At 39.1% G+C, this 19,268-nt stretch overlaps 1 protein-coding gene across 1 annotated transcript in view; it reads left to right on the top strand.

Annotated features, from left to right (window-relative positions):
• Positions 1-18,960, top strand: part of LOC139727500 (BOS complex subunit NOMO1-like) — a 31,466-nt gene extending 12,506 nt beyond the window's left edge. The window contains exons 12-28 of the mRNA XM_071638474.1: positions 658-799; positions 1,362-1,493; positions 2,233-2,369; positions 3,125-3,273; positions 4,508-4,606; positions 5,661-5,831; positions 6,274-6,356; positions 7,399-7,576; positions 8,825-8,951; positions 9,989-10,230; positions 10,816-10,957; positions 12,502-12,588; positions 13,527-13,637; positions 14,257-14,358; positions 14,934-15,053; positions 15,723-15,815; positions 17,007-18,960. Coding sequence (XP_071494575.1) covers positions 658-799; positions 1,362-1,493; positions 2,233-2,369; positions 3,125-3,273; positions 4,508-4,606; positions 5,661-5,831; positions 6,274-6,356; positions 7,399-7,576; positions 8,825-8,951; positions 9,989-10,230; positions 10,816-10,957; positions 12,502-12,588; positions 13,527-13,637; positions 14,257-14,358; positions 14,934-15,053; positions 15,723-15,815; positions 17,007-17,141 — 2,250 coding nt within the window. The 3' untranslated portion in view covers positions 17,142-18,960. The remainder of the gene's footprint in view (positions 1-657; positions 800-1,361; positions 1,494-2,232; positions 2,370-3,124; positions 3,274-4,507; positions 4,607-5,660; positions 5,832-6,273; positions 6,357-7,398; positions 7,577-8,824; positions 8,952-9,988; positions 10,231-10,815; positions 10,958-12,501; positions 12,589-13,526; positions 13,638-14,256; positions 14,359-14,933; positions 15,054-15,722; positions 15,816-17,006) is intronic.
• The last annotated feature ends 308 nt before the right edge of the window (positions 18,961-19,268 follow it).

Genomic DNA, 19,268 nt, shown 5'->3' with positions numbered 1-19,268 from the left:
AGCATTTTGTTGTTAAAATTTAGGTCCAAGATGCTTGTTGTCCTCTGAATCTCACACCCTTTGTTCACACCAGATCCCAAATCCCTCTAAAACCATAATGTGGATGCTCAATGGAACTTCTTCCAGTGTCCCCAAGAAAGTCATTTGGTCTGGGAATAAGATTTGGAGGGGAGAGTGAGCTTAGGTTTGTGACTGATAGCATCCAGCTGCATTCATCAAAATTTGATGTGCACATGCACAAACTCTGCTGTCAAATGCCATACACGGCCCACACCACAACACCTTCTGCAGCTTGGGAACAGTCGTTATAATAGTGTAAACAGTCGGTTGTAAGAAAGATAGGATCTCTCCTGACTGTCCTTGCAACATGGGCCTTCGTGTGAACACAGGTTTAATCTTACTTTCAAGGTTCAAAAACAAATGTTTTGTGACCTGCCTGGCAGGAGGGCCTTATAGCCTGAAATTTCACCCCAAAATTGAGTTTTGGTTTGTGACATAGTTTGATAGAGTTTGAAAGCTCTTTTATGTGATGTAGCCACCATCTATTTGTGATTTTTCAAGCACTCAGGCCTTAGGGCCCTTCTGCCAGATAGGCAAAGATTTATCTTCCATTCATCTACCTACATTTATTTTCCATCTCTTGCGATGAATCCACAGCCTGTCTTGTCAGAAGCCGAAAAAGCAGCCGGTCTTCTGATTAATCCGGAGAGCCAGAAAATCACTGTCGTCTCCTCACCAATCCTGGACGTCAACTTTTCACAATTCAAAGCCACCATACGAGGAACTGTGAAGTGCATTGGTATGTTGGCTGTCCAGTGTCATTGCTTACTTTGCTGTTCAAACTTAGCAGAATAAAAAAACAAACAAACAAACAAACAAAAACAAAGTGCATGAGACTGGTTAGACGTAGGAGGTATTCAAGCATATCCCCAATTATTAAAGAAAGAACTATTTTAGCAATAAGAAAATAACATTTCTTTGTTTTTAACGTAAATTGTCAGAAGTACATTGATTTGGTTTGATTCTTCTGTCTAGGAGAGAAAGAAAGTTGAATAGTTACATAGTAGATCGGCTATTGATTGATTGATGGATGGATGGATGGATTAATTAGCTGTGGTTGACAGATGATCTCATTGACAAAATCTTTGTTTTTGTGGATATATCTAAATAATCTGAAGAAATCATTTGAAAAAAAAAAAATCTGAGAACAATTATTCAAAAGCATGTGGCACATACCTAAATATTCATTAGGCCACATAAGTGATGTTGAGGGTATCATAAATCGACACAGGTCAACATGCTGTTGCATTGCATAATTACTTTAACTGAAATGACATTCACCGTCTGATATCCCTCGACAGATATCTGCGGCACGCTTCAGCTGACAATCGAGTCCAAGGAGGGACGGGGATTCAGAAAATCGGTTCCCATCTCTCAGCAAACCAAACAAGCCTCCTTCGTCATCAAGGACATCCTGCCGGGCAAATATGCAGGTGAGTGTCCATTTGACATTATCAATGCAGTTGGTCACCACCACCACCTGCTAGGCTGTCCTACTGTGACAAAAGGAAGCAAGTGCCAAACCATCCAAACTGGAATTATTTACATTTTGAGATTTGACTGGGTATGTCCTATTTGGATGCCTACTTACAAGCAGACACACTTGAACAGAGGGACAACTAAGACAGGATATCATAAAATACCTGAACTGTCCACAATTTGTTTTATTTAAAAAAAAAGGAAAACCAAATAGAAAAATAGGAACGGTATGAAAGCAGAAAAGTCTTTGAAATTTATACTTATTTCACAAATAAGATATTGCACCTTCTGCAACATTTACACAGGGCAAGAGAAAGGGTGAGGGAAAGTCAGTTGGCCGGTTCCGTGACATTAGCTCCTGCAACAATTGTTCCCATGAAATCTGCATGCTTATCCTAACATAAATTCTACACACAAACCCAACCCTAACTTTAATCCTAATCCTCTCATCAAGCTAAACCTTAAACGGTATCACAACCCTAACCTTAACCCTAGGTCCTTGGAGAAAATAAGGCCAGAGTATTTGTCGCAGGAGCAAATGTTGTTTCGCCTGTTTGACAAGCACCATATCAGGGCATGTGACTATAATTGACCCTTGACCTCTTACTTAGTCACATTGGTTGCACAGAGTAATCTTACCATCTTTCTCGCATTGGTCAATCTTGTGATCTTTATCCCTGTTTTGACCTGCAGTCAGTGCAGTGCAGGCCAATTGGTGTTGGGCGTCGACGTCGCTTGACATCGAGGTCGTCGATCAGGACATTGGTGGTCTTGTGTTCCAGCAGAGTGGCTATGTTCTACACTGCCATGTGTCCCACCCAATTCAACTTGTAAGTCTCTTACTTAGTAGTTTTCAGGGAAATCAACACAGCAAGGAAGAAAGTTTAGAAATGGTGAACACTTTTGCTGAAATTCAGTATGAAAAAGAATGACTCTGAAAATCCCAAAATATGAAGTTGTCATGAACAATTCCAAGTGTAATTGCAATCTATCCTTAGTTATCGGATGTTTTTCTGCAATTCATACATACACTGTATTTTGTCAATCTGAACCAGAAATTGATATTAATCGTAAAATTTGCTAATCAGTGGCATGTACTTCAACTGCCCATATTAGTATAGCTACAATACTACCCATACAACTCTGTAAGCACGTTGGTATGACTATTGGAACATTTGTAATGTGATGACCATTGTGAGTGCAGTCTGACAGATACACTTTGTAATCTGTATAAAAGTACTGTCACGCAAATTGTACACAATCATACATTGGAGACTTTGAGTATTTTTGTTTCGGTTATGTATGTTTGTGCATGTTTTAAGTAGAAAAAATGTATTAGCTTTTTCTCCTTTACGTTTTTTTTTTTTTGTTTAGTTGTGCTATGAAGACACATAACTCCTACCCTTCTTTGTTTGAAGGATATGATATTTACCACATGTGTGATGTTTATTACATTTCCGTACTGTATGATGTGCTGTTGGCTTCTGCTCAAAGGAATTTACCCATGTACCTCATTCGTGCTAAAAAGGCTGTGTTCACACTGAGCAAGGGAGTTGTATGATATTCTGTTTATTTTCAAACAAAGGATTACGCTCTGGATGCCTCGCCAGCACACAAGGGCTCGTTCACACTGAGCAAGGGAGCGAACCAGTTCTGCCTGGAGAAGCCTGGCTCATACCGACTTGTACCGAGGTCCTGCCACCAGTTTGACAAAGAAGAGTACAGTTTCAAGACGTAAGTTGAACGAACCGGGGGGTGTTTCATAAAGCTGTTCGTAAAGTTACGAACAACTTACGAGCGACTGGTGATCAGTTCTTGTGCAGAATTATGGAAATTCTGATAAGTATAGCACATCAGAAATTATCACCAGTCGCTCGTAAGTTGTTCGTAACTTTACGAACAGCTTTATGGAACAGGGCCCTGGTCCTAAATAGCGTGCCAATGACTGTCTTCTTCTCCAAGCAGTGTCAATGTCCATTAACTTTCATCTAGAAATGGCACTGGATTAGCTGACTTAAGAAGGTCTATTCATATATTTTTGTGCATAATTTAGTGAGGTAGCAAGGAATGACATTTTTCTTCAGATTGTCTTTCCAGTTGAATGTAATCTCCTTGTTCCCTAGGGACCTGGCATTGAGTTTCTTGGATCAAGGCATGATTATGCAACTGTGTGTTAGAGTTGACTTTAAGGCAAATTGAAGATTTTAAGATTAGAAATGTGATCGGAAAGTTATGAGATTTTGAAGTTTTCCATCTGTTTACAATACAGCGATATTGTCATGACATATACAAAAGAGTACAAGTGATGATGTCATTGTCTCTCAATTTTTTCATTTGTTTGTGCACAAAATATTTCATAAACTTGGCAGTAACATAGCAACATCAAACATCTTTTCCCCTAAAACCCCTAGCTGGGTATTTACAAAACTACAATAACTTGATACAAGGGAAACAATTTTCTATTTCATTTCATTTTCATTTTCTTTGATTAAAAAAAGGGGCAATTGAATTGAAGTTTGTACACAATGGAAGGTGTGTGAGATGATGATATTAACAAGTTTTCATGTGTGCATGTTGTATATTGATATTACTGATATTGCTGTTTGTTTGTTTGTTTGCTTGCTTGCTTGTTTTTAAAATGAAAACATGTGAACCTTTAAAACCCCTCAGCCAATTTGCACATTACACTGTGATCAATATAACTACTCGATTAAATGACATGAAATGTTAACATTCAATAACATTCTCTGTGTCCCGGTTTGATGAGACTTCTATCACTCTATTCATCTATTTCTAGGTACTCTCTTTATAAATCAAAATGAACTTCAGCATGGTAGGGAATTGCACTGTAAGGAATTGGCGAGTGTAATATGATAGATAACAACTTGAGAGTAATACATTTAAGATCATTTTGTCTACCATGTGGGGCTAACTGCTTGGTGTGTTTATCTACATTGTATCTCTTCAGAGCCTCACCTTCAATGTTGACGCTGACAGCAGTGAAACATAAAGTTAGTGCCAGAATCTCCACCAAGGAGCCAGCCACAGACATACAGGTTACCATCAGGTATGACATGCACTGTGTGACTCTCTTTTCTTCCTTTCCTTCTTTCCCTTTCAATCTATCCCTCTCTTTCTCTCACCCTTCTTTTCCTTTCTCACCATCTCTTACCCTCCCTGTCACCTTGCTCTTCCTCTCTTCTCTCTCTTTCTTCTTTTTTATCCGTGTTTCTTTTTCCTTATTGTTTCTCACTTGTTCCATCCCTTCCTTATTTTCTCTCCGTTTGTCCTGTTGAGCTTGATCATTCAGTGGAAATGTCAGGATACATCTAGTTAAAAAGTCTTACAATGTTGACATTTCTATTGGCCTGTGACTTAACTGTGAAAGTGGAAATTTACGCGCATTTCGCACAACCAGAAACTAGCATGAAAATAAAAGCATGCAAATATTTTGCTTGCCATATGTAACAGTTGTTGATGTCTTGATTTCCGCAGAATTAAAAACATGTGAAATTCTTCTTGACCGGCTGAGCGTGAAAAATTAGTCACGCAAAAATATCCAGTTTTACAGTACATGGTGCAGTGTTAATGCTGTCTCCTAATCACAATTATTATACTAGTTTTTGCTTATTAACATTCCTAGCAGAGTTCTTGGGTTATGGTTTATAGAAAGATGTGATCCTTAAACTTGGGGTGCTAACCAGACAAATAAGCAGAAGCTATGATAAATATAAATGGTAAATGTAAAATGTAAATGATGGAAAATTTGTTGCTACTAAGTATTTGAGTGTGTCAGGAGTTCAAATTTTTTAATTACTCTGACTTGTTTGTCATCGGTAATCTCTTCCACCCAGCCAGTCTCATTTCTTGTCTGCTATTCTTTGTCATGCTTAATCAAGATATGAAAACGGTGCTCTCATAGGTCTATCGAAACAGCTAGAGGAAGAGTCTAGCACTACAGAAGTTGTAAATTTCATCAATACTGTATTGCCAGTTCTGTGCTGTGGTCATCTGAAAATTTCTTTTAGACTTGGTTGTCATCCTTTATATTGCATGCAGTACACTGTAGATTGACCAGGCTTTATTTTACTAATGTCATATTTGTGCTTTGCTCAATATAGTTCTGGGGATGCCCTTGAGCAAGACGTGACCCTGGGACCCCTGAAATCAATCAAACAGCTGGAGGAGGAGTCTAAGCCTCCCGCCAAGAAGAGTGAAAATGACACCAAGGAGTCTAAGCCTGCACCATCCCTAATGGGACCACAGGTGTATGAAGTGACCCACTGGGCAAGGTGAGTTACAATGTACATGTACTTGGGGAGCCATTTAACCCTTTCTGTGCCAGGTACTTTGGACAGTGTGTACAATGCTTTAGGGTTTTCTGAGCCAGCTGGCACTCAAAGCACACAAAAGGTTAAGTGGTATGCCTCAGTTTGAAAGTTGGATGATGAGCATTTAACGAAATGGGATTTATATTGCCTCACATCTTGGAATTAGTACTAATTACTTAATGATCTGAAGATTTTTTATACAAATGGCCATAGTTTGTCACATGCACATGAGAGTTCAAACATTTTCATATCTATGAACATTTATAGAACTTGACTTCATAATTGTTCAAGAACAACTGTAAATTATGTGAAACTGGTTAAAGGAACTAATGAATACACAAATAATCATCATCATTATCAATGTCTTGTAATGGACAACATTGTATCTCTTATAACATTGAAGGAATGGTGAGGTTCTGGAGTTCAAGCCGTCGTCGGGGGAGTTCCTCTTCTACCCATCAACCATCAAGGTCACCGTGGAGTCTGGTAAGCCACAGGTCAAAGGTCACAGGCTTTCTCTTTTGCATTTATGACCTAACTCTTGACCTCAAAATTTCTTTGTATTGTCTATTTGTGTCGTGACCAGTTTATTTTATTGTACGTCATATATTTACATTCATTTTTTATGTTGGCTGTTTTGATGATATTTGATTTATTCATCATATTTTAGTAAAGAACCTTGCAAAAAGCATTTGGCCTTCCAGAACCTAAGTTTTTGAAGTGCTTTAGACAAATAGCTTCAAACTAAACATGCCCTGCTAGGTGAAGTTTGCCCATATTGTTAAGAGTGGTTATTTATGCATGTGTCTGTCTGTCTGTCTGTCTTCTGTCTGTCAATATGTTTTCTTGTGTGTGCTTCAGAAAACAAAACATAGGGCAGTGTTTGCCACTGCTGATATATCCTATGAGTTAGATTATGAATAATTCAGAGATAATGTTGTATTTGTATTTTGTTTAAATATTACTTCATAATTTGTCATATTGCATTTAGAAGGTAGATAACATGGTTTGTTCGAGCCCAACGTCTCACATGGCAGCTTTTCGTTGTTTCATACTAAATCAGTTTCAGTTTGTCAAAGTGCAATTCCGTACAATTTTCATGATGGCAGTAATGAAAAGAGTAAGAATAGACAAACAGAATGGTTGATAATACAGAACTCTCCTTTTGATATTTTTACCCCATCTAATATGCGTATGCTACGTAAAGCTGTATATCACTGTTTCTGAGAACCTTCGAAACTTGTAAAGCCAGCTTGTTATGTATAATTCCAGACTCGTCTTTGTGGTTCAAAAGTGTACTGTAAAAGTGAAAATTTTTGCAATGTGGAAATTTTCCTGCGAAAAAGGCATGCGAAATTCATCTTGCCTGGCTGAGCGCATGAAATTACTCGCGCAAAAATATCCACTTTCACAGTAAATTGAGGGAGGATGTTACATAAGCTACAACGGTTAATGAACGCACCACGCTTTGTGCTACACTTCACATCTTGTTAAAATCCATGGACTTTCACATATCATTCTTGAGCAGGTGACACCTGTCCAGGGCTGGTGGCGGAGTTCGAAGGTCGCCCGGGAGTATTCATCACTGGTCGCGTGCAGCCTGCCCTCTCTGGTGTGAAAGTGACAATCACCCCGACAAGCGAGAAGGAAGAGCAGGCAACGGGGCAAGCAATCACCGAAGTGACCGATGAAAATGGCCAGTACAGGTTTGTTGCTGGCCCTCTATGTCCATTATGTGTCCAAGAGTGATCCTGAATGCACTACTGTAAAAATAGGAATGTTCGCGTGCATTTTAATTTCACAAATTTTGCGAGAGCTGAGTTTTGCAAAATTAAAATGCACGCTAAAGATCTTGTCTACACTATATGCATTGATTCGCAAAAATTTCATGCTGCAAATAAGTCCGTCGGCTCCCATTCGCGAAAATTTCATGCCGCGAAAATATCGTGTTTTACAGTATGTTGGCATCGAAGGGAATATGCTTTCTACCAAACATCTGTCAAGGGCAGTGCTGGCTACTGTGTTTCATGATATAATTAGGCATGTTTTTCTTCACTAGAAATAAAGAAATATGTCTTTGAAATAGAGAAAGACATGATTGTCTAGTTAGTTGCAATGGTGTCATTCAGTTACTGTAAAACTAGGAATGTTCACATGCATTTTAATTTTGCAAATTTCGCGAGAGCCAAGATTCAAGAAATGAAAATGCATGCAAAGGCTCTTGTCTTCGCTATATGCATTGAATGCCAGAGGCACTTTGCGAAAAATGTCATGCCGTGAAAAAGGCCGTTGGTTCCAATTCGCGAAAATTTCATGTCGCTAAAATAACATGTTTTACAGTATGCTTTAACTCTTTTTTTGTGCCACGGTCGCATGCCCAACTCAGCATGCCGAGTTTGCATATTCTGCTCAAACACACAAAATTGCCACAACTTACTGATAATTCGCCAAATGCCACAGTACAATAAAAGTGTTTCTCGCAATTCAATTCCAGTCACATGTAACATGCCATTAATGTGGTGATTGAAGCGGTGTTCCCTACTGTATTTGGAGTTTCACTGTTTTGTGGGTACAAGTTCTGCCTTTGTAAAAATGTAGCATTTGAATGAAAATAATCATAAGTTTGAAAGAAAGATATTATTCAGAGGGGGAAAGGCTCAGGTTTTTAAGTTTCTTCAGTTTGTCTCCCTCCCATAAGTTTGTTATATACAATTATCATCAAACCAAGCTTGGCATTTTTTCTATGTTACATGTCTAAGGTAACAAATATCTGTTGAAGTTACATAGATTTGAAAAACAGTATGTTTTCCCAAAGCATGGCTGCATTGCTGTTTCACAATAATGTGGCACACAAGGGGTTTACACCATGACACAGAAAGAGTTAACAGAAAAAGATACCAAACTTTGAAGGTGTTAATGTGTTGCATTGAAGGCATCTTGTTTCTTCCTTCCAGAGTGGGTCCCCTGGAGGATACTACAGACTACAAGGTAGAGGCCTCACTGGCAGGCTACATCTTGACTCAGGAGGAGGGCAAGCTGGGGTACTTCCAGGCATTCAAGCTGGGCAAGATTAGGATTGAGGTCAGAAGTTACTCAAATCCCCCCTCCACCAACGCCCTCCCCCCCCCCCCCCCCCCCAAAAAAAGGAAAAGTCCTGGAGCTGTACATGCTTTAACCCTTACTATGTCTTGTTCGCCGATTGGCATGCATGCTGGAGTGCTTTCTTTGCTGGTTGGCACAGAGGTCTGGAAACTAATTGCTGATGAATAGAGATTAGCTAATCCCCCTACTCCCTATTGTGTTACCATGGCCTTCCTGTTAGACTGAGGCACATTGATACACCTCAGTGGGCTTGGCTTGTTAACCCTACAACTAGGTTAAAGATTGGATGGAGTTCTGAATGTTGATGAAAAAGTTTGCCATAGTTAAGCATAGTACCTGAGCACATAAAGGACTCACAATAACAAGAAGAGAATATGTCATCGGATGGCTGATGTGTTGTAATGATCATTGCCAATCTCACAGGAACTATTACAAATTGATGTTGGATAAAGAAAGGGTTTCTGTGGCATTCAGTCGATTCTGGTGCAATACAAAGCATCACATGTACAGGCATGTTTCCTGCATTACAGTGCTTTTGAAAGCTGACATCATGCCAACTCTTTACATTGTAGATCTTGTCGTATCTGTTGCGTGACCCCCTGCTCCCTTTCTTATAAATGTATTTTTAGTAAGTTTTGATTAGAAGGACAGGCAAAAATGCCTGGAGATACAATGCAAGACAGAACCAATTCCTGTATGCAGTGGGGTAAATATGCAGTCTGTGAAAGCATACCGCCTTCTTCAGATACAGCAGTTTAATTGGTCTAAATATTTGACCTTTTTATAGGAAATATGTGAGTTCAAATCACAGCTGCTTCATGTTTCAACAACTTGGTTGATGTCTAATCATAAGAATGATGAATAAATATTCTCTCAAATTGACCTACAAATGTAGTCAACTTCATAACTGCTTAGAAATTTAGCATGAATTAGCAATAATAACCGGTAAACCTTTGAGATAAAATGAATCATGTTCACTCCAGTTTGTTGTGATACCTACCATTATCCGAGTCCAGGTGACTGATGAAGGGGATAAGGCCCTGTCTGGCGTGCTGCTCTCCCTGAGTGGAGGCAGTTTCCGTAGCAACAACCTGACCAAGGATGATGGCGTGCTGACCTTCGGCGACCTCGGACCAGACACCTACTTCCTGCGAGCGCTGATGAAGGAGTTTGAGTTTGAGCCCACCACTCAGATGATTGAGGTCAAGGAGGGGTCGTTTGTGGACATCAAGGTCAAAGGTCACCGAGTGGCATTCAGGTTGGCCATTGCTTTAAGCTTTGACTGTTCATTAGCCCATCCTATGGCTATATTACACTGTATCCTCACGTTTCTTTCATTGCTTTGTGATGTGTGCTCAGTATATCATGGTAAAGAGATCCATATTACATATATTTCTGCCACTAATGTGATTTGCAATTTCTGGAACAGAGTTTATGCTCTCAAATTCATTACATGGAGATGGAATATGAAACACTTTTAAGTCAAAGAATATTGACGATCACATTTATGTATCAGCAGCTTTGCCATATTGTTGTGTTATGATAGACTTTAAATTACTCAAAAAGCTACAGATGCTTTGGATTTTTTTTTCCAATCAGCCCTTACCACACAGCCTGCAGTCAAAAACAATTTGTAAGTTAGTAGAATGATGTCATAATTATTGGGTGCTTTGCAGTGCACTCTTTCAATAAAGCTGAAGTAATGCTTTTACAACAGAAGTCATGACATTAGTACTTAAATCTATCTTCAGTTCAGGAAAATACCTGAGTCATAAGTGTAGAATGTGCTCAATGTTCTTCATCATGTCCTAAAGTTTGTCTTCTTTCACCCTCCCCTCTCCAGTTGCTTTGGTTCAGTCACATCTCTGAATGGAGAGCCGGAACCAGGCATCGCTGTAGAAGCCCTGTCAGCCGAGGATTGTGGGAAGGTTGTGGAAGAGGGTGTGTCCGACGAGGAAGGGAACTTCAGGATTAGGGGTCTCCAGGTGTGTTACTAAACTCTGATGCATTGTGGATAGGTCAAAGGTCACAGGTGTTGCTGCAGTTACTGTTCATTTGACCTGTTCCTTTAAACAATCCAATTTTTTTTTGTCTGTCTCAAAAACTTTCTTTCAGCTTTGAAGCAAGGATGTTGAATCTACTCATGTTAGCTCTTTCCCTTCCTGAGTAACATACCAACATGCAATGCGATGAAGTTTCAACAAACACATGAATTGGTTCAAGTGCAAAATTTGTGGATGTATGTCAGACCTGGTCTGAGAATAGACTATGATTGTTATGGAATCCTTTGTCCTGGAACTATTAAAGAAACCGGTGTAAAAGTGGAGAATGACCAATACACCAGCCATTGTTTTCACAGAATTCTGAATCTTATCTCTCATGATACTTAATTGTTGTTAGATTTTATATTAGACACTGTTTACCTTGCTCTTGTATAATTGATTGTAACACATAAAATGACAATCATGGTATACCTGTTTGGTGCTTTAATTTGTTTGTGGAACAGATAAATACACACCTAAATGTATTTTGATGTGATAGCATAAATTTAATACCATAAATTTTCACATGCATGATATTTCACAAGAAGCTAAGATTTGCAAAATCAAAATGCATGCAAAAGTTCTTGTCTACAATATATGCATTGAATTCCAGAGGTGATTCAGGAAAATTTTATGCCGTGAAACAGGCAGTCAGCTCCAATTTGCAAAAATTTCATGCAGCGAATATTTCTGGTTCCACAGTATACAAATAATGACTGCTATGAGGGGCACAGTTAAAATTATGGGCCCAAGGTGATGTGAAAACCATAACTATGCCCGAAGCGAAGCAGAGGGCATAGTTATGGTTTTCACATCACCGAGGGCCTACATAATTTTAACTGTGCCCCGAATATCAAGCTGTCATTATTTGTTGTATATACTGAAAATATAGATTCCGAAATATAGATACCAAAAATATATATTCTAGTGTCTTTTACAGCATTTGAAATCAACACTGATCGACAGCGCGACGGTCGTATCATTGGTGCGTACATTTTGTACATATGAGTGATCATCTATGTGTACAGGGTTGAGACTGTCTCCAAACCTATTTACAGGGCACAGTGACCGCTAGTCTCTTTTACAGCACGCTGATCGAATGCGCGGCGGTCGTATCATTGGTGCGTACATACACCTGTATGAGCGATCTATGTGTACGGGGTCGCGACTGTCTCCAAACCTATTTACAGGGCACAGTTGATTTACTGTGCCCCGGCCCCGGGCACAGTAAATAAAAAATGGGGCACAGCTATTTTCATAACTCCACTTTTAACCAATCAGATGAGAGGATTCTATATATCGTCTGTTGAGAATGAGAAGGGTGTTAAGGGGTTGTGAACACTATGGGTTTAGTGGCAACTTAACGCCCTTATCATTCTCAGCTGACGATATGAGGTATATAATATTTGATAGTATGCCCTTAGGCTATTGCTGGAAGCTGTTTTAATCATCTGTATTTGTCTTCTTCTGTGTGCTTCATGTTTCAGCCCAACTGTGAATACAAGCTGCAGCTAAAACAGAGTGATAAGAACAGCCACATAGAGAGAGCTGCCCCGACCTCACAGGTCATCAGAGTGAGTGTGGTGAGGTGTGCCTTCTTCTGGCCACCTTGAGGATTTCCTCATCTTGATTTACCCTTGTGTTATTGTTAAGTTTTTCAAATGGTTTTTGTTTAATATACTTGGAAATACCTTTGTTATTCTGATGCACAATACCACTTTACATGTTAGGCACCTCAGACACTCTTAAAATCCTTTGATATTAAAAATGAACATTACATTCCATTGCTTTTCAGTTTATCACCCAGCATATCCATGTAGGCCTATTCATATTTGTTCTGTATGAAATTTTCCATTTCTGAATGTCATATGGCTAGGAACAAAAATTGAATCCACATAAGGAACCTGTTATGCATTGTAAAATTATGATAGTCATTGAACACACTTAATCCTGTGTACTGATTTTAAATACAGTCTTCAATGTCCCTCCCCCTCCCCCATAGATGTTTAAAGGGACCAATGTGTGCATTATGAACCTGCCAATGGTTTAATATTTAGCTGTATGGGTGTTTGCTACTTGAACATATCTCCGATTTGAGCCATTAATTATTTTCAACAAAGCTTACCTGATATGAAACACAGTTGTGTATTCAACATGTTCACCCCTTCAGGATTCAAAAAACAAAACAAAATTTACAATTTTTTTTTTACCATCAATACTATTTACGCTGAATATAGGTCTTTATTTTCGCAAATTTTGCGAGTCTGGTGCTATTTGCATATGTAAAAACGTGTGAAAATATTAACTCTGATCCCGACATGAATGTGACGTGCACACATAGATTTCTCCGTCCAGTGCCGTACTCAACAATCGCGAAGTTAGCCACTTAACCACTGACATTGTCGGAAAAGTCCTGATTCATGAAAAATTAGACTCGCTAAATATATGGTGTACACAGTACTTGAGTAATGAGCAAAGATGTAATTCATCTGTTGTTCTCAACTGTTCCCAGGTTGGCCAGGATGTAATCAAAGATGTGAGAATCATAGTCTTCAGACACCTGAACCAGTTTGAGATCGGTGGAAACATTGTGACCCCTCATGAGTACCTGGCTACACTGAAGGTAGAATCTATGGGTGAAGGAGGCTGAAGTACACATATTATTGTTTTAGGGAGTGACACATGAGGGCTCACATGGCCTCTGAGCAATCATGAAGAATTTGACATTTGTGATCCCTGGCCCATGTGTCACTCCTATGCAATCCTACAGTGTATTTGTATGTCTCCGCCACTAAGTATTTATGTATGTGTATTGATTCATTGTCTGTATGACTATGTTTCTTGCAATTATGAATGTATGGCCAAATAGATGATTATAATAATGATAATAATAATTCATTGGGAGAGTGATGTGGACAGATGAGGAAAGGAAAAGGACCAAAGTTATCAAACATGAAAAAATAGTTATTGATGGAGAGATATTGAATTATTTCAAATTTATACACATGAGAATTGAGATTTTTGTTATAAGCTGAACAATAGAGTACGTAAATATACCTACATGTACATGTAGCTGATAATTTTGGGGCTTAGTTTGTACGTCAGTGTGTTGAGAGTTTTGTTGTAACCATGTTTGTTAAAACGGGAGTTCACAGTAGAAGTAGCATTGTCATTTTTATTCACTTCTTGTTGGTTTCCCAAAACTTTACCCAAACTTTGATCCCCCTTTCTCTACCACCAAGGTGTCTCTGTACAGTGAAGAGGACCTGGATGCACCCCTACACACCCTCCCTCTGGATGGTAGCACTTTCTTCCAGTTCTCACCTGTGCCCAAGGATGGCATGGTAAGAGGATCAGGGAGGTGCTTTAGAAGGTGTGGCAACTATGAAAATAATAGTGAGTGTAGGACGCAAGGTGTAGCTGCGACAATTGGACGATGTTACTCAAATTACGAGCCAGTTATGAGACGAGTTGTTGTCGAGCTAAACAATCACTGAATGAACCATTCAATGACATTGGCTTGTCCAAAAATGATAACAAAAACAGCTCAACGACACAGCTTAGATTTAAACTTTTTGACCATATTCGTTTCCTTGGTGTAACGCCCTCTCTCAGCCAACTAGGTACAGCGTGTACAAGGCGACTCTCATTCCGCGATTATGTATCTTACAGGCATGTATTACTCATGTGAAAGAAAACTATAGTATAAAGATAATGGACATATTACACGTATGTAACTCTGGGGAAGAAATCTATAGTGTAACAATAATGGACATTTACAACTCATGGAGAAGAAATCTGAAGTATGAAAATAATAGGACATTCCACTGAGTATCCCTCACTGGGAGTGATATGCAGCAAAATGCATGCTTGACTTAGCTCTTATGATACACATCATTGATGGTCAACTTTCACACAGAGATACATCATCAAGTTGGAGTCCTCACTGCCCAGGTCCAGCTATGACTACACACTGCCCGAGGCCAGCTTTACCAGCTCTGGCTACCACAAACATGTGACTCTTCCCTTTAACCCAGAGGTAAGCATTCTTTCTGTCATGCTGCTGCACTACTTTCATGTTTGGTTGAGATAATGGTACAAGGTGTAACTGACGAAACACTTCATGATGATAACCCTGGTGTGAAAAAAACAAGAATTCCTGTACAAGCAACTCCTATTATAACAAAATCCTCTGAACCAGCAGTTTTCTTTTGCTATATTGAAATTTGGCTATATCATAACAAATAAAAGATTATCAAGATGTATAGATGATAATTTTGAGACTCAAATTTTTACTTCGTTGTAACAAAATTTTGTTAGACCCGTTATTGGTATGATAGGAGCACGCTGTATTTGACATATTTTATGCAATGATCATAAGGTTGTAAAGGACTGGTGAATTCATACATACCAACCGTTATTTTTCCATGGGAGTATTCCTGTTTGTTAGTTTGTTTGTTTACTTCAGGAAAGAACAATCTTTGCAACTGATTAACCCTTCATCAACAATAACGAACACCGATTATTCAGTCTTCTAGTAGTAGCCACAATGAAAATGGGCATGTTTTAAGGTCAGGTGTTATACAGTTAGGTGTTGTACAGTCAGGTGTTATCAAGTCAAGTGGTTTACAGTCAGGTGTTTTATCGTCTGATGTTGAACAGTGTTGATGATACTCCATTGTGTATCTTTTCCCCCTTTTACCATCAGAAAATAGCTGTTGAGCAGGAGGTGATGCAGGGATCGTACATAGCACTGCCCCTCATCGTGGCCCTGGTCGCCGTCGGAGTCAACCATGCCAAGGTAAGCCACAAATTCATAGCTACCAACTATTCATAAAATTTAGTATTTTCAGAGCATTAGTACTGTTTTGAGCTGGTAAAATAGAGTGATTAGTAAAAGAGCAAGTCAAGTTATGGTGTATTGTACAACACCTCAGAATGATGTCGAATTGTGATTGGCCAAGAACATGTCACATGACATTCAATAGAAAATACCTACCAAACTCATTGAGAGTGACAGCCATACAATAGGCCCCTGGCATGGGCCTATTGCATGGCTCGAAGGTACTATAGCACAGCTTCGTGGGGGGCTACTAATGCATGGCCGCTCACAGAGTTCTGTGGCTCACAGCAGCAAAGCGCCAGCAAACTACATTGTACGTGCTGGCCGGCTGCGCTGCGATGCGCTGCCGGTAAACAGACCAGTCGCGGCGGAGTACTGCAACGTTAACGTGTACGCGCAGCTACTTTACCTAGCTAGTTGCATGTATTGCGGCCTACCTAGTTACCTACTGCTGTGTTTTTAGTTTTGACTCTGATCTGCTATGTGGACCACAGTGATCCCAAAATCAAGACTTCATTTCAAGTTGAGAAACCGTAATTTGATTATTTTTCTGTGTTTTTATACAAAATCATTTTCGGAAATAGAGAAAGTCTAGACCTACTACTAGATCTACCGACATCTCAGGTAGGCTTAACAGTCAGGCCTAACTCGATCTAACGTTAGCGTAGAATGGGTATAGACCCTGCGGAGTTTGTGATTCCTGTGACTGTGTGGTCGAATCATGACGAGTGTTTGAAAGCAGTACACAGGGTGGTTTACAATTCTCGGCCTAATTGTTACATTTATTTTTGGGCCTTCCTGAGTTAGCGGTCACTAATTTAGTACTGTGATTGTGGACAAGGTGTTGTATAAAACGAATAATTTATGATTTTGTTCGTGCATTGGGGCACGTAATACCGCACTCGGCGCGAGATTCGCCACTGGTCTATTCAACGCGGCGCTACGCGCCTTGTTGAATAGCCCAGTGGCTTATCTCGCGCCTCGTGCGATATTCGTGCCCTATGCACTCACAACTCATAAATTATTTGTATACTGATGAATGAAAAAGGTTTTGTATTGCCTTTCCTTTGGATTGAGCAAAGGTAGATGAGATTTTTGGTGACAGTTCAGATACTATGTTCTACATTTCTTCTGTTTTCATCTTTCCAGATATTACCAATCTTACTCCAGTTTGGTCAGTCAATGCAGGGTCTGCAGGGCAGTGGGGCCAGTAGATCCGACCCTGGCACCGGTGACGTCGATTCCTCAAGGCAGCGAAAGAAAGTGAAATCTAGGAAAACATGACAGCACTCTCATTTGTAGTGTGTAGGAAATGGAAATGTTGTTTGGTATGCATTTAGTTTTATGATATCCCATTTTCTCTATGTGGTCTGTAGAAACTATGATGCTATTTGTTTTATAAATCTTATTGTCTTATGGAAAGTTCTTTCAGTCAGACAAATTGTTCCTGATGTTAGATACGTAGTTAGAAATAGAAAAATCATAGATCTGGGAATAGTTATGATTGTGGACATATTAATGAGTCACTTTATGGTGTGCCATACTTTGGTATGTGCCTGTGGTCAGTCTTGTCATGTGACATGTGATTGTGATGTCATTACAGCGCACTCCTGTTATAACAAAGTTTCTTGGGACCGGTGGTTTTCTTTCATTATATCAACATTTTGTTATTGTCAAACAGTGCAGTACGTAAAGATATAGATTTATAGATGGCAATTTTGAGACCTGAATTTTTACTTTGTTGTAACGAGAATTTCGTTATAACCATGTTCATTATATGGGAGTGCTCTGTATTGCATTTTGTATGAGAAAAAGATAATTTGTGGTTTTTTTTTTTCAATTATGAGAAATTGATACATTCTGTATCAATAAAAATTGGTTATAAGATCTTGCAATAATTAGGCATTGTCCTTTGGTATTGGAGTTAAGAGAGTGTCGATTCCGAGGGAAAGAAAATCCTAGAAAAATCATGAGGTAGCTGATGTTTGCCTTCAACACAAATGAGGCAAACTGCTCTGTCAGGTGACATAGGCAGTCACATGACAGGTGAGTCAGTGGGATTGCTTTTCCCTTGAAGATGTTAAAGGTAGTTACTCTCACTTGGGCCGCATAGGAGGGGGCCTCAAAAAGAAACACCCCACAAGTCTTGAATTAAATGCATCTTGTGTCATAAAAAATCTAAAAGCCGAGATTCACGGTCAGAATGAGATATAGATGCGTGGAGTCTTATCTCAGATGATTTAAAAATGTTCTGTACATTCAAAGGAAATATGGTAAGAGACGTCAGTTCAAAGAGTGTTCATTTGTCATTGCAAGGTTTATTCAATCAGTTTGACCTAAAGTGTTACACGAGCTATTCTACCAACAGTTATCTGCGAGTGAATAGACGTTATAATAGAGAAGAGCATGCAAATAAGGACAACAGTTATAGGTTTGTGTTGTTTTTTATAGTGTGTGATATCCTCTCCTGCATGTGCAGGTTTGTTCTCTGAAAGAAGCAGGGCAACATTTGGTACTATTTTGGGAGTAGCCTTGTCTCAAGTGGTTGTCTTCAATTATTACCTGTGATGGTATGTGTACTGCAGAAGTCTCTTTCCCGCCAAATTTCTTGACGTGCTATTGCCAAAAGTGTTATTTTCCTCTCACACTCTGCCCCAGTCAAGCGGTGTTTGCATTGGAGCTGACTCCTGATTTTAAAGGCAAGCGTTGTGATCAGTAATTTTTTCTTCTCTTTGGAATCCAGTTCTGTCAATTGAGAATTTCAGTTTATGTAGGATTCCTAATTTCAGTGCACAGTTATTCCTAATGTGGGCTAATTGACTGTAAACAACAACAACAATGACAAAAAAAAATGTACAAATGTGAATGAAAGATAATGAAAACAAGCAATACCAACAAACAAATAAGAACAAGAAATCTGTAGACACTCTTTGTAGAATTGAATGTTAGTCATGTCTAGAAGTCACTTCTTCAGTTTTAGAACATGTCAAGCAGACTTCTGTCTAGCAGTTGCATTAAATACTTTGTTATGTCAGGTCCATGAGACTTTCACATCTATCAGTCTGTATTTTACGAGGGTTTTGGATCAGTATGTATGTATGTAGTAGAGGTAGTTTTAGGTGTAGCATGAATGAATATTTGCAGTTGCCCCTTACAAAAGGCAAACTCCGTAATAAGGTCCTCTCTTTTGAGTGGGAGTGTAATCTGCTCCTTGCTGTGAATCTGTGCACAGACATGCATTTTTTTCAAATACAATGTATAAAAAAAATATTTCCTCTGTTGCTGCCCAACTTGAAACGCAGATGTCGCAGAATTATGAAATTGCTGATGACTTTAAAGATGATAAGGAAAATCATTTAAAATGTTAAACATTCCCGACGTTCACTATAGTTTCTGCAGGACTTTCTCCCC

This window comes from Diadema antillarum, unplaced genomic scaffold (genome assembly GCF_040938485.1).
Source record: "Diadema antillarum isolate AM-2024a unplaced genomic scaffold, OU_Dant_1.0 seq00000134_RagTag, whole genome shotgun sequence".
NCBI classification, from domain to species: Eukaryota; Metazoa; Echinodermata; class Echinoidea; order Diadematoida; family Diadematidae; genus Diadema; species Diadema antillarum.
Note: the sequence above shows the minus strand (reverse complement) of the source record. Positions and strands in the feature narration are given on the sequence as shown.